The sequence below is a fragment of the Leuresthes tenuis genome, unplaced genomic scaffold, assembly GCF_036924035.1.
Source record: "Leuresthes tenuis unplaced genomic scaffold, fLeuTen1.0.hap1 SCAF_18, whole genome shotgun sequence".
Lineage (NCBI taxonomy): Eukaryota > Metazoa > Chordata > Actinopteri > Atheriniformes > Atherinopsidae > Leuresthes > Leuresthes tenuis.
In genome coordinates, this window is record NW_027325372.1 from 15887396 (window position 1) to 15912110 (window position 24715).

Sequence of the window (24715 nt, forward strand, 5' to 3'; positions counted from 1 at the left end):
ACCGTGAAGTCAATGCAGGCAGAAAGGAAGATGTGAAAAATGAAATGAATATGAAGACGGAGGCATCTGTAAATAGGATCTCTCGCCAGTATCAATCGTATTCTTGTTCATAGTTTTGTTAAAGGCATCCAGAGCAATCAGTGTGTCTACCAAAAACTGGCGTATTTCTGTTATGCTTCATGATTTGTTGCCAGATGTATGTACACCGTTTGAAGTGTGCATACTCTGCCAGTGTCCTGTTTTGAACAAAGGAGGCTGAATTTACTCAATTGTTTCTTCCCTTGCCCCCCTGATCCGCCTCCTCCCGTGAAGTTTGGGTTGACAGAGACGCAAATAGCAGCGATGCCACACATGAGAATAACACCTTTTCCCCTCCTCACTGATTAGCTAAACATCCGCAGTCATTTTTAAAATGTCCAAATTCAAAGAAAATTGATGATTTTGATGACTAAAATTGAAAAAGAAACCCCAAAACTGACAGTTGTGTAGATGTGATTGTTTCCTTGTTGTCTCCAGATATGTCTTCTCTATAACTGGGCTGTAATTGGTTTGAATTGCACCACATCTTTGAGCTGGTGGTGGTACTTTATAAAGAAAACTGGGTTGAATTTACAGGAAGTTAGTGTGATACATGGCTAATCTGATTAGGGGCTGAGACAAACTGTGATATGCATGTACAAACTTGTTTGTAATGTCTTCTAAGGTAAAGGCTTGAATTACCTACAGTGAGCTTTAACCGTAACTGTTGAGACGTCTCCGCGAGCAGAGCGGTCTCGATGTTTGAATAAAAAAAACTCAAAAGAAGAGAGAAAAACAGAACACTTAAGCTGGAACTATCTGTCAAACGGAAAGCATGTTTTTTTTTTTTTTTTTTTTTACTCATCGTTTAGCATCAAAGGTCTTTAAAGTGGTTCATTAACTCGAGGACCACTTCAGAGCGCCATTGCTAGACAGATAATTAAAACACTGAGCTCAAAGGTTGTTTTTTTAAAATCCCATTATGTTCCTGCACATTTAACCGAGCATTTAGCTGCCCACACACACACGTTCTTTTTTTTTTTTGTAATGTTAAAATGCAATGCGTTTTATTTAAAAGTGTTTTATTAAAAAGGAAACGGAGCGCTGTGGTTATTGATTGTGTGCAGATGGATTGTCCTTCGCTTGTTCTCCATAAATGAGGCTCTGTAGCCGCTGGACAGGGCCACTTGAGGAGCTTTCTGTAGGGTAGAAACTAGTATAATACAATGTTCAAATAAAGCTCGCCCTGTTTATTTTGTCAAAGTAACTCCTTTTTAACCTTACCTGCTGATGTTAACAGTCTGGATTTCCCACGCAGAGGTCTGCCACCTGATGGAAAAGGATTTCTGTGTTTTAGAGAAGTTAAAGTTGGACCCCATGAATAAATAGTTCAGTTGAAAAAGGGATCCACACAAAATAGGACAAATACACTGTTGGAATCAGTTTAGAAATAAATGAATGCTGAAACCTGAAATATGAATTTGGTTTTGATTAGTTTTTGAGTTTTCCATTTTTCTTTTTCTTTAAGCGTTTTAATTAGCTCAGTCATTTATCTGCTCTTTTTAGCCTTTTAATTTAGACTCTCTTTGACACTTTGGGGCTGGTGCCGGTCAGAGACGGCAAAGATTCAATCCAATAATGCTTTGTTAATCCCTGGAGGGAGGTTATATGAGTGTACTGCAGCAGGCTGCCTCTGGTGTGGCGCCATTTAATTTGTGCTTGAATTGAAATAAAGGACAAACCAAGCACGAACTGTAGCAGCTGACAGTATGGGATTCTTATGGAATTAACAGGCTTGAGTCTTGTTTTCATGGTTGATATCGAGTCGGTTCTTTTATTACACATCTATCTAAAAAGCTAAGTGTGCCTTTTTTTGGATGCCATTCAAATACGGCGTTTCTGAGAGGAGTTTTCACATTAGTCAGATACATTTGCTTCATTCATAGGAGTTGAAATGCCTTTGGTCATTGTTACAAACTCTCCCGACAACACTTTGCTTCTCTTGTTTGTCAGGGCTCGCTGTAGCGCTCCATCCTCTCCTTTTGTCCACGTTTCTTGGGTATTTATCAGAAATCATTGGAGGACTTTTTGTATAAGAGCGCTGAGGTGGATGTCTTTCACAGTGAGAAATAAAAGCAAGCATCATTTCTCACCATTCGCCTGCCAAATTGATGCCTGTTGAATAGACAGGAACCTGCCTCTGAGAGTTTGTTAAGGAAAATCTGAAAAGCTGTGTGATTTGTGAATATCTTGTCAGTGAGCGGTTTGTCAAAGCAGCCTTTGGCTCTGACACTGAGACTGCTGTGACAAATGCAGCACGTGCATTTTGTAACCCTTTCACTATAAAACAGTTATCTCTCATCTGGATGCACACAATGTGGTTTTTTTAAATTTTTTTTATTTTATTTTTTTTCAAAGAGGAAACGATTCAGCCAACTTTCATCTGAAACTCACTCCGGCTCTCAGCCACTAATACTGTGCTCATGTTAATCCTGCATCTGTCAAACCTTTAATTTGTTTCTTTTTCTGCCCATGACCAGGAAACTGTGAGTAATGAATAGACACTCTGTGCTAAAACCTTATACTGCCGGTCTTAAACAACGTGTTTAAGGCAGTTACGTATTTTATTTTTTCATCAAAAACGGAAAATGCGCCACTCATTACCCCCTTAAATAAAATAAAATTAAGTGAGTCTTTTTATAGGGGCCTAAAGGTGCCTGTGAAGTCACGTCAGATATGGTGAGAATTGCAAAGCTGGTTTAACGGCACCCTTAGAAAACCTATAACCCAACAATAACTTTGAGTTTATTCTGCCACTTCAAGGTGTCAGATTTGCCTCCAACTGATTTCATGAGATCAACAATTTAGTTCACTTCACTTATGTGAAGACCTTCCTGAAGCTAAACTGTGCAAATTGTGTTTTTCACCATGAAACAGAAGTTAATTAGTTGTTGCTGTGTTTTCTCTTACTGTATAATACTGCAGCCACTTTGTCTCATCGTGTCTTGCATCCAAAAAAAAATAGCTTCAGTAAGGACACCGTAGCTCGTATGTTTTAATTCTGCTGTGCAGGTGTTTCACTCTGTTAAAGCCAAAGTAGACAAAACTTACCTCTACTCCTCTGGCAGTGTTTTCCACAAAGTCCTGTGCACCTCAGCAGAATTTCTCTACTCAAACAGGGATTATTATCTGAAACGTTGTTTCACCGAAACGACCTACACCCCAAGTCAGAGATGAAGGGGCTTTTGACAAAATTCATTGAGAGTATCACCCAGATCATATTTTACTTTCTGCTCCCTTCTGTTGTCAGAGTCGAGCGAGCTGATATCAGTCCTGACTGAAACCCCCGGGGTGCTGAGACTCATGGAAATAGCTGAATGAGTTCTGAACAAACCGGAAAGAGAGACTCCCTCAGTAGTTCACTCCTAACTGTCTAACTGAAAACAAGTGACTTATTTAAAGCTTGATGGAGATCCTTGTCTTGTCTAATCTGGTCCTAAAAAGAGGTGAGTGTAATCTCCATGGAAACCGTAAGATGTACGCAAGGCAGATTTGAAAGACTAGATCAGGTTAATGGATAACCTTTTTTTAAAAAGAATATATTGGTTACAGAGACGGGTGCTAAGGCTTAGAGACAGGGTAACCACCTGTAGCCCTGTCCTAATGGGATAAGGGTGGAAGAGAAAAGGGTGGAGGAAATGGTAAGGCATAGTTGGGGACTCTTATGTTGTCTCTCCACCTTTGTCTTTCCCCTTTGTATGAGTATTTTCTTTTATTCCTTTTTTTTAAAGATTATTTTATGATATTTACTTGTAATTTTTCTCTTTCCTTTTGTTCTCTCGGTTTTCTGGAGCTTTCTTCTCTAGCTGCTCGGTTCTTGGTTAAACTCGAGCTTCTGCAGTAAACCGTAAAGCTCAGGGAGCTGCCTGCAGGTTGTTGCTCCTTTAAAATGTGAAGTTTGATTTGTTTTTTGTATTTTTTCTCCTTGTGCCTGGCTTGTCTTCTTCCTCCATTTGAAACAATCTCGCACAGAGCGAGTCTTTGTTTCTCCAACAAGTGCACTTTCTGCCTCCATGTTTCGTCTTTGCGAGCCATCTGCTCCTTCATGCTGCCTCCAAAAGCATCACAAGCGCTCGGCCATGCTTCTTCACTCTTCTTCTTCTTCACCCTTTTTCTTGACTTGTCTTGTGGTCCTTTTGAGGAGCTCGCGTTCTTCCTTTAGCGCTTCATGGAGCCGTCTCACCTCCTACAAAAAACACAACACGAAGCATCTGACAATGTTTTAAAATGAGTCTATTGTATTTGAATCCATAGAGTTCAGTGATGTTTCCTAATTTCCAACTTATAATGGGAATAGTTTCACCAGACTATTTCTTTCATTCTCTAGTTCTTCTCCAGTCGACCTTGACGATAATTTCCGCGGGAGCACTGAGGTGGCCGTCTCCAGAGTGAGAAACGAAAGCAGACATATTGTCGTTCCCATCAGCTGCCAAACTGATGTCAGCTAAGCAGACAGACAGCTTCCTCTGACAGTTTGAATTTTTTTTGCCTCAGAAAGGCTGTGTGATTAGTGAATATTTTCTGAGTGAACAGTTTGTACCCAGCCTTTGGCTCCGACACTGGGACTGCTCAAGCAATTTGAAAGCGTTTCACTGTAGAACAGTTATCCCATACCTGGGTGCATTTGATACTTTTCTCCCCCCCCCGAAAGGAGTAATTCATGACTTTTACTAGAAACTCAGTCCAGCTCATAAACACTCATTTATTTCCACATGCGTTTCTGTTTCTTGAACAGGAAACGAAATAATGAAGCAACTTTCTCCATGTTGTCTTTAACGTATTTAGTAACACTGCAGATAGCAAATGTAATGGTGAACGAATGATCTTTTTGTGTGTTGTCTGCAGTCTGCTTTTTGCTGCGAAAGTGCAGCTTTAATATTTCTTTCATCTGGACGGAGGAGAAAAATGTAAACTCCCTCAAGATATCTGCGGCAGCTGCAGGATTTAAATCAAATGAAGGGAGACCTCTTCGCTATAAGTCAAGCTTTTTGGAACGGTCTTCCTCATCCCTCCTTCTTCGGCCCCCTTATGGCTTTGAAAAATCGCAGGCTCTTAATTTATCCAATATGGCATTCTTTTGCGCGCACATGGCAACGCAGAAAGCACATGGTTTACTTTTGTCTCACTTATGCCATCTGTCATTTTGATCGATTGTCAGAAGAAAGTGAAAACAAGTGCTTGCGCCGTGTTATCTTTGAGGATAAAAAAAACAACAAAAAACAACGAGTTACGCTGCAGTTACTCGACGGTTATGTCCACGGCGATCACGAAAAGGTGATGCGTAGGGCTGAATCGATTTGATTTAGTTTTCTGGTGAATCTAAGGGTTCCACCAGCTGTAGTGTATTGTGGGCCGACGTCGCCGCAGTAGACAGAGTCCAGACACGTGAATGCGCCAGTGGAATGATCCGTTTCAAAATAAACACACGAGCTATCTACAAAAATAATAAAAAAAACAACTGGCACAAGATTAAGAAAAATGAAGATGTGCAATCTCTCCTGTTGCATCAATCAATTTATGGGAAAAGATAAACTTTCTAATCTCGGGGGACTCGGCTGATTGGCCTGAACTTTATGACACACTTGTATCCATCAAATTAACAAGCGAGGTTCAATTTTATCGTATCCAACGTGATTTCCATGTTTATCCCCCGAAGTTCTTTGAAAAAATTCAGGACCACTAAAAAGGCAAGCACGATTTTCTGTTAATGCTATCAGTTACGGTCACATTCAGTTTGCCCTTGTAAGCGTTCAACGACAGTTGGCAGCTCGCTAAGGTTGCATCACATTTCATTCAGGAACGTCGAAGAGACAGAACCTTGCTGAGGTTAGTACAAGCAGCGGTGTAAATCACCCCCCCCCCCACCACCTAAGAGCATGTTTACGCTCTCTTTCTGCAGAGTTGAAATAAAGACATTGTATGAAATCCTAAATGTCACAGCTGTTGGTTGGGTTTTTTTTTTCCCCTTTTTTCATACTTTACATTTCCAGACAGCCTTTTCCTTTTGCCTGAAGGGCCCCTGCAGAGTTGCATGCATTTTGAAAAGAAAAATGCAGCTTTTCACCCTTAACTCTCGTTTCCCGGAGCTTGCATTTTCGCAGGACGGTCAAGCATCATATAAGACCAAAGCAGACTTTGCTGTAATGCCAGACAAACACAGATGAAGCTTAATTGAACTGATGGGATGAAAGCAGAATGTACAGCTGTGTGCATAATTTTGATAAGTGAGTGAAGGTAATGGTCATATGCCCATTCCTTTTTAATTTTTTTATTATAAAACCCTCATAGAAATGGCACAATCCAACAAACATGCTCTGAATCTCACAAAAACATTGTTATGCACACTTAAGGTGGTTTTTGTCTTTTTTTCTTTTAAGATTTGAAACTCAAAAGACTAGAAGTAGAAGGACAGCTTTACCAAATAAGTTCTGATAAAGAGCAAATGTTCTCTTCTTAAAATAAACTTCTTAAAATAAATCTTCTTAAAATAAACATGTTGCGGCCAAGCTAAAAATGGAAGAATATTAACAACCATTGAGAAAAAAATAAATAAATAAAAAATACAGACTGCAATTATTATGCTCCCCGTTTTTCTAAAGTGTATGGCAAACGCAACAGGTTTGTTTCCATGGTGACATAAATTCAGAATTATTAGCTCCGAACCAGCGAACGGAAACATGCGCAGTTTCGTTTCTGAAAAATTCCATAAGTTTGCTTCAGTTTTGCGTGATATTTCTATGTAAGCTGGTGTAAAAACGCCATTAAAGGGAGCTTTGTATTGTCGTAAAGACAAGAAACTTCGGAGAGAAGCCCATGTGTGCTCAGCTGTGGTAGAGCCCGCTGAGAGGAGACATCTAAGAAGGTTGTTTCTTTTTTCTTAAACTATGAGACTATCTGCTTCCTCCCTTTTGGGCACCTTTGAATTCCGACTTTCACGTGTAGAGGCATTTCTTTTCTCTTATGATAGTTTGCCGCTGCGTGCTGAAAATCCCTCTAGGTGCCCTTTTTGTGTCATCTGCAAGCACGGCGGTCTCAGCAGATCTTAAGGAGGAAACCGGTCAAAAATAGCTTTTCTTTTTAGCGGCAGCACATTTGAGAGAACAGAGCTCCAGCTGGCCACGTGAATAACACGGGACCGTGACTTCATAGGGCATATGAGTAACATAAGTTGGAGCCAAGAGGTAATAAGGTGCAGGAATGAGACATTAAGTCACGGTCACAGCTTTATGATTCAGTGATCAAGACTTGCAGCATAACATTAAACAGCACGAGGAAAGTGTGAGGCGGCTGTTCATGTTGTTGCTGCAATAAATGACTGCAGTCGTACGTTGTTATGCCTGCAAACATCATGCTGTGAAAGCCATGAACAAAAAAACGCCTTTCTATGATCTTTCTAAAGAGACGCATTGTTCTTCATTTTAGTGTCGGTATTCTCCTCCGGCTCCTAGTTGGTGAAATTAACGACTCGCCAGATGTTTGCATAATGTCGGCTGTACACCGCGTCTTTTATCAACGCTGACACCGTGCATTACCACAAGAGACTGCAGGATGGCTTTACAATTAAGTTCACAATGAAATGGAATAGATTGAATCCACTTCATCCTTGCCTTAGGTATGATGATGGCTCAGTAAACAACAGCCACAGGTGTCACGTCTTCATGTCTCATTAACTTGTGGCCTTGCACACTTGTGGAGTTATTTCCTCTCGTGGGCACACAGTAATGCTTTCTCCATCAGCATCATCGGTGGGCTTTGGGTAAGATATTAAGAGGATTGTGGCACATTTCACAAAAAAGCAGTACAAACGCTGCTCTGTCTGAAATATTTACTTGCTATCGTGCAACTTTCAGGTCACTTTGCACGTCAGCCACACAAATGGCCACCAGCCACTGCTTTACAGCCTTTTATTTTTTTTTCTGTTTGTTCAATCATTTTCCAAAACTTGCATCATTTGTTGTTGTTAGAAGTTGGTGGTAATGGGTTCTCTGGATGAGCTCCATAACCACAGCACGTTTGTCATGTTAGATGTTGAAAAGAAGGCCTCTTTCTCGTGACTTTTATACGTTCTGGTTTTTAGTGACTTAGCAGACGTCTTTATAAATGTCTGAAGTGGATTTAAATCCCTCAGTGCTTTGGATAATGGCGCTCTTTGAACAGATCTCTATGTGTGACAATGGGATGAAAGAAGCAGGAACTTTACCAGAGTGAATTAGATTTGGAACGTGTAACGGTGAACTTACCATAAATCTCCTCTTTTTCTTTATGCGTTCAGCATGTTGTTTTCCGGCATTCGGTTTTTATCTCCAAAACAACAATCTTAATAAAAAGCAGGGCCGTTTAGAAAAAAAAAAAAAAGTGGCAGCAGGGTTGTTTAACTCATGCAACATACTCGCATAACTTAACGCTTGAGAAAGCAAACAAACATCAGGGCTGTCAAGTTGGAATTTGGATAAAAAAAATGTAAAGCTTTAACTCGGAGCTACAGCTGTTCCTCCCCTTTCCCTGAGTTCAGAAATAGCCTCCGTCTCAGCGTGATCAGCTGAACACGCGCCAAAGTGCGCAAACTTTGATGGACGCTCCGCAGCCTCTCGCCAAAGTAAAGAAAGTCTCCACATTTGTGTACAGAGGTGTCCAGTTAAGTTTTATATCTTGCTTTCTTATTCTCAACGTTCTCAGTCCTAACAACTCTTTGCCATGAGATGCTTGCATCTCCAGAGTGATGTTAGAAGGAGCTTTTATGCGAAGGCTTATTTTTCTCCAGATAAAGTTTTCTGCAACACTCGAGAGAAGTGAGAGGTCCCGGAAAGGTTTCAGTCATGGCACAGGAGAAGAGAGCAGCAGGTCTGAGTCATAAACTGTCTGCAGAGCTCCTCACTCTGCATTCTTTATTGCGTCTTGTGCGCTGGATTGTTGCTGCTGGAGTGTTTCTGTGAACGGTTGGCTGTTTGCGGGGCGCGCAAGATGTCATCATTTAAAACAAAAATGTTACATCCTCCGCCTTTTTTTTTCTCCTGCTCTCTGCGAATGAACTTTAAATCTTACTTTCGGAGCTGTAAACTGGTGTCATGCGGGCCGTTTATCACAGATGTTTTGATATTGCTGTTGTCAGTTTTTTGGATTAATTCAGAGCGCTGTAACCATTTGTTTTTTTTATTATGTCACGCTTTGATTTACACCTCAGTAGCTCGATCGCTTGTCTCCTCCTCCTCCTCGCTTGGTGCTGTCTCGGTTAGAAAATCTTTTGCACAGGTATTCTTGGTCCAGATTACACTGAACTGCATTATGTAAGTGGGTGATATGGCGCAGCATTAATCCCCACAATTTGTTAATTACCTGTGTGATTTGCTATGGATGTGCCACGGGCTGTTAAAGAGATCTTTGAAGCTGCAGAGTGAAAATTCGGTGTACCAATGTGATATTATGGCACCAAGTCATGTTTTATTGAAACGATAGGGTGATCTGGCCTGCGGCGTGAAATCTTAATGGGTTTTTATGCAGATGCAGATTCTCATGATCGATATGAAGGGACTTAGTCTGTTTCAGTTGTTTTTTTCCAAATGAACGGACAGAAGGCTTGCGTGACGGAGAGGTGGTATTGGAGTGAAAGGAGATAAATGCAGATAAAAGTGTGTGAGGAGCGTTTGCTCAGCAGGATTTTAGAGCACGTGCGCTTCGGGTGCAACGGAGTTCCACAAAAACTGACTGAATTTCAGATTCACAAGCTCACATTTACATTGTTGTTGGGACAGGTTAACTGTGAAAAGTAACTGTGGAGCGGTGCTATAGCACAGCGGCTCGTCCAACTGCTCCAATGAACAGTAACCATGAAAAAGAACGTGTTAATCGTGTTTCCGAAGGAAAGTTCCCTTTGGACAACGGATGTAGCTCCAGTTGTTTAAGTGCCCGAGCGCGCTCACACCCACGTGCCCATATTTTAGTTGCGGCTCACGTCTGTCACTGCTGCTCCTACGGCTCCGAGTTCACGTTCATTTGTTAACTCCGACGAACACATGATCAAGTGTTTGACTGCCTTTATTAACAATTCATGAAGTCATCAGGTTGCAACTAATCTTTGAACAAAATGAACCTATCCAGAGGATGAAATCTCTGTACACCATTAGCAATCCAATGACTGCGAGGGACTGTGAAGTGAAGAATCTAGTTGAAAACGCACATTTAGACCCAAACACTGATAGACATGAGCATGGAAGTAATGATTAAGGTACACAGGCATGAATAAAGGCTTTGTAAATGGCTGAATGAAGTTGATTCATTATAGATGATGGTACTTCTAATGAAATGGCCTCCAGAATTTCAACTTGAAAGAAATATGATCAAAGAGTGAAGGGCTGGTTTGTTCAATAGAGCTAAATTAAATATCAGTGCTCATTAGTTCATAATTGTTTGTTTTAATTTGTCCTCTTGCTTGATGCGATCACGCAAATGCATTCACATGCATTCCTTCAAAGAATACATGTGAATTTTCAGCGTTTCTGGCTCAGCAAGCTAACTTGCTCGTCTTTCTTTCAGGATCCTGTGGGGGAGAATGCAGGAGTCCACGCCCCTGCAGAGGACCGAAAGGAGAAGGTGCCCAGCCCCCACCTCAGCCAAATGGTGGTCCTTACTAACAGCGGGTCTCTCTATGGACTGGCACAGAGAGTGGTGGCCACAGAGTCTCTGTAAGTGGACGCTGCTCAACAGTGGAACTGCTTACATACAGACACTTGTGTGGTCCTGGCCGTTATAACTCAGCAGTTGTCCTCATCAGAGTATGCTGTCCGATAAAGTCAAAGAAGCTGGTTCTCACGACTCTCTCTCATCAGGCAGTTTTACAAAGAGTGTGTTATGCGTCATGTGTGTGAGAATACACTGTGCGAGCTCCCTTTAACTGCCGTTTTTGATCAGATAGTTTCACCCTTTCGCTTTGTGTTATCTGTTTGTCAGTCTACTATTTATTTAGATTGTTTATTCATTCCACCATGAGCACTAAACGGAGGACGCTCGCCCTCATACCGTCGATGGATGAGCTTGTCACAGCTCAATCTGACAGCCGTGGAGCAGAGAGAGGACTGGCGCAGTCTGTCGGAGACGGCAGCGCGATGAATATCACAGTCATGTGCGAATGCTGCTATCAGAAGAAGCCCAGTTCCGAGCCTGTTTTAAGTTAAACGAGGGAGAGTTTTAAGTGACAGTTTCGGAGAGTTCAGGGTGATTATTAACCCAACAGGGTTTCTGTGTTATCTGCAAAACAGACCGCTGGTCATTTTCATTTTAATAAGCTGTTTGAGCTTCTTTGCCATCACATTATGAATTTTCCCGTCAACCTTCCATATCTGGCTGATCTGCTCCTGCGAAGGGTCTGTTCTTTGTGTCATGTCATGGCCGACCACTCGGGATAGGCAGACACGAGAGCAAGTTTCTCTTGTGTTTTCCCGGTTACTTGGGTGACAGTTTCTGCTCAAAGAGAAGCAGCCATGACGGCACGAAGAGTTGAGAGATATTGAACTTGGAGCAGCTGCAGAGAAAAAGGTGGAGGGCTGTGAAAAATGACTCTGGGTGCAGAGGTTTTCCTCGAGGCAACTGTATATGCTCTCCATTCATTTAAGCCCTGGATCTCTGGGGAGGAAAAAAAAAAAAAGCTCTATGTGGACACAAGGCCTACCAGAGAAAAGAATTCCCGCCTCTTTTCATTTTATCTTGTCCTTATTTTAAACTGATACAATCGCTCCTCCCCAACAGATTTATTTTCCCCGTCTCGTTTAGCCTGTGAGGTCTCTCTCCATCTCTGTCTTTGCTTCTTACATCTACAAACACTACACAATGCCACCCTCATACATAATTAGGTCAAGCTATCATCGGTGCTGACAGCCCTTAAACCCTGAGAGGCCTGCCGCTTGCAACAACAGCTTAATAATGAAAGACTACAAAGCATGGGCCTCATATCCTCGCCCAAAACATTTGTGTGTGTGTGTACTCCAGGCACCCAACGAGCTCTTAAGAAATACAAATGTGAAAGAGCTAAAGGGCAGAGGTGAAGATGTGTCTTAGGCAACATTAGAAAACAAAAGATTCTCCAAGGAGATTGAAGCTGGTTTATTCAGGGTACGAAAAGGTTGTTTTTTTGTTGTTTAGAAGGCTTAGAAAGAACCCCTCGACATCATCATCATCTTCATATGCCATTTTAATCAGCACAAACATGAGATGTTCAGCGTTAAAGTGGACAAATATTAACATCAGAGTAACCTCTGAGTAAAAGTCAAGGATGACGGGACGAAGAACAGATCATCTTGCTGTTGTTCTACCCTGTAGCTGTTGTTCTGGTTGTTGCATTTGTCCTGACATGATGACATAACTGTGAACTGCTGGGTGCGTTTGTTCCCGCCCACCAACACACACACACACACTGCGCTATGCTAGGGTGCGGTAAATACAAGGTGTTCCAGCTTAGCGTAAATGTGATTTCCTCTGCTCCGTGAAAACAACACATGCTCTCCAGAGTGCAGTTATTGCCATTAAACGTAGCATTCAGTGTCAAGACTTCTGTTTGGCTTCCCCCGCAGATGGTCACTGCGGTCGGCAGCGAGCTCATCTATTTTATTATCAGCCGCAAATAAAGAAGTCATCAACGTGACACTTGTGAACACTACAGCCAAGAGTTATGTGTTGTTATTAGAGAATATTAAAAAAAAAAAAGACCATCCCCAAGTGCTCAGTTTGTTGTTTTTGTTCCAAAAAAAATATAAAAGAGAGGAACTTTCAATAATTGTGTCACTATCTAAATACTCATTGATCCAACTGCATAAACAGGTCTTGTGGCTGAATATTTGAGGGATCGGTCTGGCTATCACTGGAAACTAAAATAAATGTCCATCCTAACTACACATTTTTCATACACTTCATCATTGCTGCTCTGCTTCACTTTCTGAGGACGTTGCTGTTCAGCGTCGTTTCTCAATGAATTCAAAGCAGATCCGCTCCCGTTGGCCAGTACTTGGTGTGTAAAGCCATTCAGAGTCTAACGTGGTTTTCTTCATGTGAAGTGCATTTTTTGAATCTTTGCCTTTAACCTGGAACAGCGGTGAAATCCATTATATGAACCTTTCTCCACTGTGTTAAAGTCCAGATAGCTCTAAACGCCTGCCCTTTTTCTTCAGCTTCAGAGCATTCGATCAGCCCAGTCAAAAGGGCTTTGTTTGGTCAGAGCTGGTGGAACAGGGCTGTTAGTTCTGTCTGCATTCATTTATTAATTTATTTTTCCTCCATATTTCTCACTCTGCTGTTTCGATCGATCTCTTTATTTTCACAGATCCATTCACTGCAATGTGATACGTCGGACATAAGTAATGCTTCGAGTATATGGTGCGAGGTCGGTTTTAGAACAGTGGATGTATGCGGTGAACACATTAGAGTGTGTTCAACTTAATTATCTGTTACATTAAGCTGTAATAAACACGGGTTGAAATTTGGACTGCTGGAACAGAAAATAATAGATTTTCTCCAAGCGTGTAAGAGCGCATCACTGAGGCTAAAGCCTCATGACATCAGCACAGAAGTCAAGTCATGGAATCTAACATGTCTGATCTACGCGATAAAACACGTTGAAACGATAAAACAAGCTTTTGTACCACAAACATGATGATTGATTTTTCTTTTCAGCGTGTTTCTGGCTGAGCAGTTTGAATCCCTGCAGTCCCACTTGGATACGATGATGCCCGCAGCCAAGAAACCGTTCCTCCAACAGTTTTATTCCCAGGTATTGTATTCTTTGATGTATTTGTACCTCCGACTGAAACAAACTGTTCTGATTATACGCAGTGACCTCACACCATCGCCATCTCTTATAGCCAGGGTTGTTCCAAACATCAAAGATTTCATCATTACGGAGTCTAAAATGAAATGACGTCATTTTTATCATTTGTCATTGTTCCCTTTGCAAAAGTATTCCTTTTGTTGTTACATCTGGTGTTTGACATCAACTTAGAATTCACTTCTGTTACTTAGAGCTACGCAAACAGCTCTGTGTTTTCTTTGTTTTCTCCCTTTCTTTCTCCTTCTGACATTTGGCATGTTTCAGTAGAGGTGCAGGTCTGTTTCCTTTTAACACCAGATGAATGTCATGTCCTATGAGTTCACACAAGCAAACTTTACAGCAACCTCTCCTTCTATATGTAATAACATTACATTATTTGCACAATGCCTTCATCTCAGAGGAGACCTTGACTTCTTGTCCTTCTCAACGCTACATAACATTAAGGAGCGTGTCTAACACGGTGCACTTCTGCAGAACATATATTGTCATACATTTATTCTCCCTTTCCACTTGCAGACGGTGTCCACGGCCAGCGAGCTGCGAAAACCGATCTACTGGATCGTGGCAGCAAAGGCCATCGACTATGAACAAATGCTGCTCATGATGGCCGGAGTTAAATGGGACATCAGAGAGATAATGTCACAGCACAACATATATGTGGACGTTCTGTTGAAGGTAACAATCCATTAGTGTTAGATTTCACTGTTTATATTGTGAAGTCTTATATGAAAGGCTGTAAAGCATCCTGACCTAAACCGCAGTGTCAGACTGTGATTATCTGTGTCCTTTTGCAGTTGCGTCATCAAGGATTCAGAGCGTCAGCTAACTTTTTGCACTCGTTGAACCAGTGCTTCTAAACTGATAATCTTACAAAACTGCTTCAGTCAGGAGCACTGCTTCAATCACCATCAGAATATTTAGATTCCTCCCTCTTAGCTGCATTACTGACAAAAGCTTTGATGAATAAATAGATAACTTAGTTTTAAAATGATGAACCGGCACATTGTTATTTCTGAAAATTGTCCTTTTTTTTTTTTTAAATAAAGTAATTTAATTTCAATGCAAATTCAGCCTCCCCTGCTGACCTTGGCCGGCCTCAGAGATCCATCAGCGCATCGGCCCCTGCAGAGCTGAAGCACCTGGCTGCTTTTGCGTAGTTTGATTGTTCTGTGTTATAAGTTTCAGGTCGAATCTGCAAACTAGTTTTGAAAAAAGAACCGATGGTTCCAGAATGCAAGCCAAGCCGCGTTGGATGATGGTGCGCCAAGAAAATGAAACTCGCTTTAGCTCTCCATTCTCGCATTTATTTCTTATTAATAGAATGTAGGCGCTCTCTTAAGGTAATGGTTGCAGTCTGGAGCGGTGTGATACCCTGTTAATGTAACGATATTAACTCGTGCATCTTTAAAGTTTTCAGAGCAGCTGGAAACTGGTCACTGCTACATTTTTCTCTTTTTGTGCTCCGTTCTGCCACTGGGTGCGGAGACGAGGCCCGGGGCACTGCTGCAGCAACTGTTGCTCGGGTTTACTGGAGATATAATTGCCAAACACCTGAATCAGAATCGCTTCTACATGGCGGAAGTTCAATCTTCGTTCCTGGCTGTAGGTTTATTCGGAGACCCGTCAACGTAAATTATTTGAGATGTGGTGAATAATTTATGGTTGAGAGGACATCTGAGCTCATCGGTCCCAGAGGTTTTTTTGCTTTTTCTTTTTTAAATGAGAAAGCTTTTCTTTAAACGTGTGTCTTTATGCATGCTGGCCGCCTTCCACATCATGAATTTTGCATGGAGGGCAAAGGGACACACAATCCACGTGTCGTCCGCTTTTTCCACTTTTTTTTAATGGAGAATCCAAAATCTGATCAAGAATATCATTATTAGTCCAATTTTAAATGAAAAAGTTAGTTAGTGATGGGAAATAAAAGCTCAGAAGATGATGATCAACATGTAAACGTGGAGAGAAAAGGGGCTTGGTCTACAGCACAGTACAACCCATCGTATGTATGTGCTGGGATGTTAACAGGAGAACCCTTCGCTTTCATATCACTTTTACTTTTTTTTTTAACTTTCCTTCGGCATTAAGGTGATGAAGTGATTACTTTTAGCGCAATGAGTGAATCAGTGATTCGGTTGCTCATGTTTCTACCCAAAGGCTAACTCGCTGTATCCATGGTGATGTTACTGTTCCTGCTTCTTGTAAAAGTTTATCTCAGTTTTCTAGTTTTGACTCGACCATAAAAGTCTCAAATACAGAAAGCGAGCAGTTATCTATAGACTCAGATTCTTCTATGAATAACAAAACGATTAATCTTGTCATTCAGCTATGAAGAGAACGAATGATACACTGGCCGATACACTGCACTAGTTTGTTTGTTCCTGATGGCCGGAGCCAGAAAGGCCCGAAGGGGCTCGCTGTGGTGTGAAATCATGAGCAGACCAGCGCCGAGTCAACACAAAGCTTCGTATTGTGTGCGCATCAGTTTACGCAGCTGTTGGTTCACTCGCACATAAAAATCACAGATGTTGAATAGATAAATGAACGCACACACAGTTGCAGTTAAACGCTGTTTGCTTTTAAAAAAGGAAAAACACAAACCCAACGTTTCTGGGTCCCAGATGACTCGATGAATCTTTGTGCGGCACCGGCTGTTCAGCAGTTTGGCTTAACTCATTTCGTTTATGATGCAAACTGCCTGCAAAGGAAATCGGTCTCAGTTGCCTGGTTTAAAATTCCTATCTGTGTCAAATCGGTCCAGCTGATGGACCGACATGAAGAACATAACAGCTAACATGTACTTTTCCCCCCATCAAGTGCTAATGGCCTCCCCCGTAAACTTGTCAGACGCTCCTCACACATATGCGTCGTGTTATGGTGCCCTGACTGGAAAGAGTGGGCTGTGTTCGCAGATATTTTATTCATGACTTCAGGTTTGATAGCTGTCATTTCACAATGGCACTTAATTTGCATATAAAGTGGCAAGAAAATGTAGAAGCATCAGAGTGACTTCATTGACAAATATGTCGGGTGAGAAATCATTGGGAGATTGTTTGTGAATGAGGGACAGTTCGTATTTGTGTGCCAAACGAATGGGAGTTGCTGGCTTAAAATCCAGGCCCCCCCCCCTCCTTTTTTTAAAATTCGATGCGACTTGAATTAAAGACACATCTGCGAGCGTGCGAACCCTGGAAATCCACCTGCTTCGCTGAAAATCCATCACATCTATCGACTCTGCTCGTGTACTGTTTCACTGACATAAAATGTCATAATTGTACAATTTCATCCATAATTGAACAACCTGACGTGAGAGAGGCTACAAACGAGGGGCATCAAAACACAGCACGCATTCTGTGGCGGGTGGATGGCGTTGTGATGTTTGGGTCCCGCAGCCGACATCTTACTTTAGGATATTTCCTCTTAATGTTTTGTCTCATCATCTTCTCATATGATTTCTTTGTATCTCCATCTTGTTTCTCTTTCTTTTTTCTCTGCATTGATGTGTGCAAGGTATTTGAACAAAAATAGATGAATAGGCAGTACATGGGCATCAAGGGGAGCTTTATCATTCATAAAGCCTCCCGTGGCAAAGCAAATGTGTTTGGCACTACGTGATATTCAGGTTGCTGCTCTGCTCGCCATGATGCTGGACAGGTCAAGGTTAAGCATTATGAGGCCAATTCTAACCAGATCTATAAAAGTGATTCATGCTTGGTGTTACAATGTGACTGAAAATACTTAAGTTCACCCACAAATAGACCTTTTAAGTTGCTGTACTGTTATGGTATTATTAGGTGCATTTTGCATTTATTATTAGATTTTTGCCAAACCTGACAGCAGACTTCATTCAAGCACAAACTATTTGTTTTTACACACAATTTGTAAACTTTTTGTACAATAATCCAGTTCTCTAGATGCCGTACTGTGGTGAAAAATAATTCCCGATCGATTGATCTGCTCTATTTTTACCCTGCATGTTGGGGGAAAAAAAGGAAGCAGTAGCAGTATATTCCTCACAGTTCAATAACTGAACTGTTCAGCTCACAGCTTGAGGGGGTTTTATAACACCTATCCAGATAAATCTGGTATCTTAGATTAGAAAAGAAAAAAACCTTTCATAAAGACAGATATGTTACTGTATTTTTGTATGTTACTAAGTGTGTTCACTTTTGCTCTCTGTGCCGCTTTTGCAGGAGTTTGAGCAGTTTAACAAGCGGCTGGACGATGTTTCCAGGCATGTGCGCATCCCCCTGCCCGTCTCCAATGTCCTCTGGGAACACTGCATCCGCTTGGCCAACAGGACTCTTGTCGAGGGGTAAGAAAGCGAGAACGCAGCCCTTCAGCATAAGGAGGACATGTGACGCCTCGGGTCACTTATGTGAAGCTCTGGCCAGAGATGGCTTTTTTTTTTACACTGATTGTTGATTATTATTGAACGTGGGGGGTGAAATGAAAGAAACATTTCATCCTGGGACATGTTTTCCTATTACTTTCTTGGAATTGTCTCTGACATGATGCTGTGGGGGGAGCACAAAAAAACAATAAGATTGGTCAGTTTACATTTTAAGAGAGTTAATTATTTGCTTTCCAAGCAAAATGTGTTCTGTTTCCCCTGGTTTTGATTGTTCTCCACTGACTCTGTTTTGCTCTCTGGTTACAGTCATGCTGTAAACAGTCATTAAGTCTGTTATGTGCAGATACCAGACCGGCATGTCTTACTTATTTCATCGCAGTGATTTGAGGTCCCACACTCGAAAGATTTGTTTTCCTCCCCTTTGGCCTTTTTTTTTTTATTTGACTTTACGCCACGTGAAATCCAAAGGAAAAATCTGCTTCAAACCTCGTCAACAAACACAGTGACCCAGTGGAAACACTCGCAGTGCTTGAGACTCTCTAAACTCCTGCCATCTCCTCCCCTCCTCATGCTGACAACCATCTGTGCCAGGCACATCTTTTAAGTTCCACCAAACGCCCATCAGGGAGCAGCCAGACGGGGGACACTCACACAAACAGCATCATGCTCTTGACACATCCCTTGTAATGCATTTCACCACTTTCTCCCTTGAAAGCGAGAGATATGGGTTGTGAAGGGTGACGGCACGTTACAGCGTTGTTAGTTTTGACGTTATTGTTTTTTGGGTTTTTTTTCTTTCTTTTAGCGCTTGCACCCCCACCATCTCGTTACTTGCCAGCCATATGTAGAGCGTATGTGTGAAGTAGGGTTTTAGATGGAAGGTGCGATGAATCCCTCCGATCAGACAGGCTCGTGTGAACACTGAGTCAGTACGGCTGGGTGGTGGCAAAAAGACGAATTAACAGCTGCTAATTGTCTTGAGGTTTCACACGTTTTTAACGGAAGCAAGAAGAGGGATGCTGGTGTTTGTTGCTGAAGGTGTCATGGACCGCTGGGTTGTGGGATTGCAGCCACAGAAAATGGTTTTGGTGAAAAAGAGAAAAGCTCCCTTTGGGGTTTTGTGCTGTGTTTTAAGAAGCAGGGCAAACAATTGATGTTACTTGTAGGTGGAAGGCTGGCCCTTATCAACTGAGAAAAGGGAAAACGTTTACCTCACTGCACATTGGCTGCGGACTTTTGTTCTCATTGCTTAAGAGAACTTTTGAACCCTTTCCAATGAGCAAATGGGCCCATTAAGCCTGTGCTGCTCGGCCACTTTGAGCTGCTGTTGCAGATTTCTGCAGCCTGTTTGGTTTTCTGAGTACACTCCCTCCACAGACATAAACAGGCTGATGCACACACACACACACACACACACACTCTTCCCACCTCACTGGTACACCAGGATATGGTGGTCGTGGTTGTTTGTTTGTGCTCCGACTTCCTCCGCCTCTCCTATCCAGGACTCGTCTCCCCTTTTGTGACACACAAAAAGGGTTATGTTCGCATTCTGTGCTGGAACTTAAACACCCAGCACCAAACTCCGACAGCCCTGACAAGCAAAAGAGGAAGAGAGGGCGAGGATGACAGCGAGAGGTGATGAAAGAGAGAGGGCGAGGCAGAAAATGAAAACTGAACAGAGGAAAGCTAAAGTGTGACAGAGAGAGCACACCTGTCTGTGCTGTGTGGGGTGTTAATACACCGGAGACGTCACTTTCACTGTGGAAGACAACGGTCCCACACACACACACACACACATACACTCACCAGCCATGACTCATGAAAGAGGCACAAAACGAAAAAACTCTCGTTGAAATGGGCACAAATGTCCATTCACTTTGTTAATTTTTATTTCTTAATTATCTTGATTTATAAACGCATTGTGACTTTCAAAGGAATCTACTCAAAAAGTCAGTACAAGGAGATTTCTGAAATATGGTAGACAATCCATTAAGGCAAGCAACAAAGGAGCGCAAGCAGAACCAAACAAAGAAAGGAAAGAAAAGTGAAGTTGAACCGAATGAAATGGGTCAGATGGGAAATGAACTTACATTTTCTGGTTGGTGTTCAGTTGGTGGTCCAATCAAGTCTTTCTTTTTTTTTTTTTTTTTTTTTGTTAGGAATAAGCATCTTCAAGAACACAAAATTAATATGCAACTTTTGTTTTATTGAACTGCAGGAAACTGCATTGGATTTGCACATACTGTCACTCAACTGGTCTTCAAACAGATTTTTTATTTATTTAGTTTTTTCAAATGTAATTGGAGGTTATATTAAATGCTAAACCAATAACACTGTTTTGTAAAGGACATCGCCATTGCAGTTCTGGTTTGTGCCAAATCTCATCAGTTGCAAGGACTTCTGTGTCCAAGCTAAAGCTTAGAATTTTAAAGCAGTACTTTTTTTGAGACGTTTGATGAAATTGTAACAAGATCTTGCCTGGTACACATGAGCTTCTAACTTGATCAGCTAAAATCCGTCAGGACTGAGTGAGAACTACAAGTGGGAGTCTCTGACGGGCTTCAATCACTGCCTCTTCTTTAGTTGCCGTGGTTACTGGTTACTAGTTTTGTTTGAATGACGAGCAGGGAAGGACTCAGCAAGCAGAACTGAGGCGCAACAGAGTGGGAGGGACGTGGCGAGATATATTGTCCACCTTGTTCTTAAAGTTGCCAAATTCTCCTCAGTTACTGTCAGAAGATAGTTTATTCACAGAAGTCTTCTGTTTAATTCTCATCAGTGAACCAATAAATTTTACCCAACTTTTCTACTCGAGTTTTTAGCAGAATTATGATTCCCTCCCACTTGTACCATTTTGACTCCAAGGGTAAATAAAACATTGTCATAGTAGTAGTCAAAACACATCTTCTTTTGCATTACAGATTAACAGGGAAGGGGGGGGGGGGCTGTAGCAAGTGCAAGAAAGCTACATAGAAGGAAAACCACTAGTCCGTGCAGGCATAGAGGTACAGAAAGAAAAAGTGCTGTGGGGGGATAGCACTTTATATTAATAGCACTCAGGACAGGCAGACAGTGTGCTTATGTAGGCTAATAAAGCAGCAACAGTCCAGGTTTGAAGACTTGTCATTTCTTTTTCATCAGAGGGGTGTGAATTTTAGATTTGTCGAGGGTGCAGATATTAGGTTTGAGTATTCATGAGTGGACGCCGTGTGTTGTGAAACATAACCCCCCCGATCAGACACCTATGTCCACCCAAATGAAAAATGACTGACTTTATTTGCCCTCCAGTCATTTCCTACCCAAATGCTTAGAGCAGTGCTCTTCTCTCCCTGCCTCTCTGTCCTCCACTGTAGCTACGCAAACGTGAAGAAATGCAGCAACGAGGGCCGGGCCCTGATGCAGCTGGACTTCCAACAGTTCCTGATGAAGCTGGAAAAGCTGACGGACCTGCGACCCATCCCCGACAAGGAGTTTGTTGAGACCTACATCAAGGCCTATTACCTGACTGAGAATGATATGGAGCAGTTTATCAAGAACCACCGGGTGAGAATGTGAAGCCGGCTCGTAAATAAGAGGATGTGTCCAGGTGTTCGGCAGCTGGGCTGAAATGTGAACATCTGCATTTCTGTGAAAGTTAAATTCCTTAAAAGACATGATGTTCTGACTGACCCTGTGTGTGTTTCTGTAGGAATACTCCATGAAGCAGCTAGCCAACTTGGTGAACGTTTGTCTGGGTTCACATATAAACAAGAAGGCTCGTCAGAAACTTCTAGCAGCCATCGATGACATTGACAGACCCAAGAGATAGAATTGTGAACGGATCAAGCCCCCCCCCCCACCTGGGATGGAAACCTGCCCTTAAAGATGGAAACCTCTAAAGAGACGAACCCATGTGAAGTGGAGCCAAGCTTAGCTGGAAGGTCTTAATTTAAAGGAGAAATGCTGTGTTCAACATGCTGTACAGTACAGACGGTGGTAGAGCTGCACTTAGAAACAAATAAATGTAATATTCATGTTAGCCAGTTGGTGATTATATATCAATCGTGTCTTTACATGGTCAAAACTGTAAACGGCTGCTTGTTGAATTCTCTCTGTGACAAGCACTCAAGCATGCTCTCCTGTTTTCATACTCACACTGGCAAACTTATTAGATTATTCTGCAAGTTGTTCGCTGCCTAAAGGACTTCCATCTCCTCCGTGATTTAGTTTCTTTTCCCACATAAACTCCAACAAATAAAGGATCCAGCAACGGACGTCATTGTGATGTGTCGCTTGACTTTGAAGCTCTTTATGACATTCTGTGTTTTGTTTTTTTTACCCCCTCCCCCACAAACGAGCTCAATATCTGACTCGACGCCTACCTTCAACGAGTGAAAATGTAAAAGTTGCTAAATTTGATTTGCAGAACGATTTCAGCCACGCAGACGATAGCGCTTCTCCGGTGAGCAAACTTTGTTAGTTGTGCCCCTTTATCTGAACGTGTTCACTCATGGAGAGACACTGGATTGGCGTCATTGTTCACTTTAATGACTTATTATTTCGGCTCGTACTGTAAGCTTGCTGTATATTGTCTGGCTTCAGGGTGTTTTTCTGTGCCTGACTGGATTCTCTGCTTCTCTGTGTTGTTTTTTGTTTTGTTCACAAATAAGATAAATCTAATATAAAGATGATGATCCTGAAAGTAATATAACTCGCTGTGGCTGGCATTAACACTGACAAATGATATCCGCGCCAGCTGCATTTGTCTGGCACCTGTCATATCTGAGGAGGGAATTGTTTTATCGCCCCGTGAGGAGTTTTTGGAAGTCTTTGTGAAAAACTTTGACCTTTTTGCTACATTTTTTTAATCCGTTTGGTAGGTTTGTGGGTACTTTGGAGTTAGTTAACTTAACCAAGAGTTAAGTTATTATGCCCATCGCATATAATCTAAATCATAAAGCCACCATTAAATGATGTATTCACAGCCATCCTCACAGATCTTTGGTCAGATTGACAGTTTTCCAGTTCTCCATTCGTTCTTTTACCTTGCTGAATTGTTTGTGGGCGTCTGTCCAGCTTATCAGGTTTGGAACCAACCGGCCAATAAAAATGTCAAATTTTGCGTAGTATATTTGATATAAGTAAGTGTTGAAGGAAAACATATAATATATAAGTGAATGAGGTTGAAAAAACTGAAAAAACATAACATAATGAACATAAAACTTCCCCAGTTTATTTTTTAGAAGTGCATTCAAGTGTATAAACATTGCATTTCTTGGAATTTTATGTTTAAACATGATGAGATGTTGTATAATTTAATTTGTCGCGATAAACATGCTTCCATACTTTCGTACATTTTCTGTAGACGGTTCTTCTTTTTTTCTGTAAATAACCATTCTAAGTAGCCCTTCGAAAATCCCGTAAATGCACATTCTAAGCATGACCCAATCCTCTCTGTAAAACTGCCTTTTTATTCTAAAGCGGCAGAACAAATTCTAGCGTTATATTTCCATTGCTTTTTTTTTTTAAGCAATAATTATTTTAGACAAAGAGTACACAAAGCACTTTTTTTGTGTGTTTTGACTCATTTTTGAGTTCTTGTATAAGAGAAAATCTTGGATGAAATTAGCCATGTAGATTACACATTTCCCTAATCATAATGATGGTTATACAACATTAATTAACCCCCTTTGAATCACTAGTTAAGGTGGAAAAATAGAAATAAAGTGGCTGTAACTTGATGAATGATTCTCATGTGACTTTAATGTTTAAGATTTCTCCATCATATAAATTAATCTCGCACCAGCAAAAGAAAGAACAAAACAAAAGATTTTTTTCTCCTTTTGTCCTTTGGTTTTTGGGAACCTCCATTTAACTGTTTTCATAAGTTCAGCCTGGGCTGACCAGTAGAGAAAAAAAACAAAAACGACACGTGAAGTTACAGGTTTTGATACAGCTTTGATATATCTGCAGGAAAAATACTGTAAATGTGAATGTTTTGAGCGATGTCTATTTATTTCTCGCCTTGTGTCTTGTCTTTTTTTGTTGTTTTTTTAATATGACGACTGCTGGTAGCGTGCTGTCATTTAACGCCTCTCTTGTAACTCCTGAATCAGATACAACTATTTAAATTGTCAAACAATGTAGACAGTCAAGTGCACTATAGTTAAAATCTTTGATGAGTGTTGGAACTGTAGGTAGAACCAGGATGTTTCTAACACAATAAACACACTAACAAACACATGTTGACTGTATGTGTCACTTTGTCTAGGCTGATATGAACATAGGATATTTGACCTTTTAGAGATCTGTGCCTCTGCAGCTTAAGTAGTTCAATTTTCACTCTGTATGAGTAAAAGTAAGCGGAATATTTCTCCTTTATAAAAACCTCGCTTACTGAGCAGAAGTTGATCCTATGATTTGTGTGCACATCTCTCCAAAGAGGGCTGTAACACAAATATTAAGCCTAACCTTTCCTTTTTTTTCTTTTTCAGACA

The 24715-nt window shown here is 41.4% G+C and overlaps 1 protein-coding gene across 1 annotated transcript in view; it reads left to right on the forward strand.

Annotated features, from left to right (window-relative positions):
• vps50 (VPS50 EARP/GARPII complex subunit) overlaps positions 1-24459 on the forward strand; it is a 90519-nt gene extending 66060 nt beyond the window's left edge. The window contains exons 23-28 of the mRNA XM_072370028.1: positions 10609-10757; positions 13735-13831; positions 14405-14563; positions 18079-18200; positions 21593-21782; positions 21928-24459. Coding sequence (XP_072226129.1) covers positions 10609-10757; positions 13735-13831; positions 14405-14563; positions 18079-18200; positions 21593-21782; positions 21928-22047 — 837 coding nt within the window. The 3' untranslated portion in view covers positions 22048-24459. The remainder of the gene's footprint in view (positions 1-10608; positions 10758-13734; positions 13832-14404; positions 14564-18078; positions 18201-21592; positions 21783-21927) is intronic.
• Positions 24460-24715: the final 256 nt, after the last annotated feature.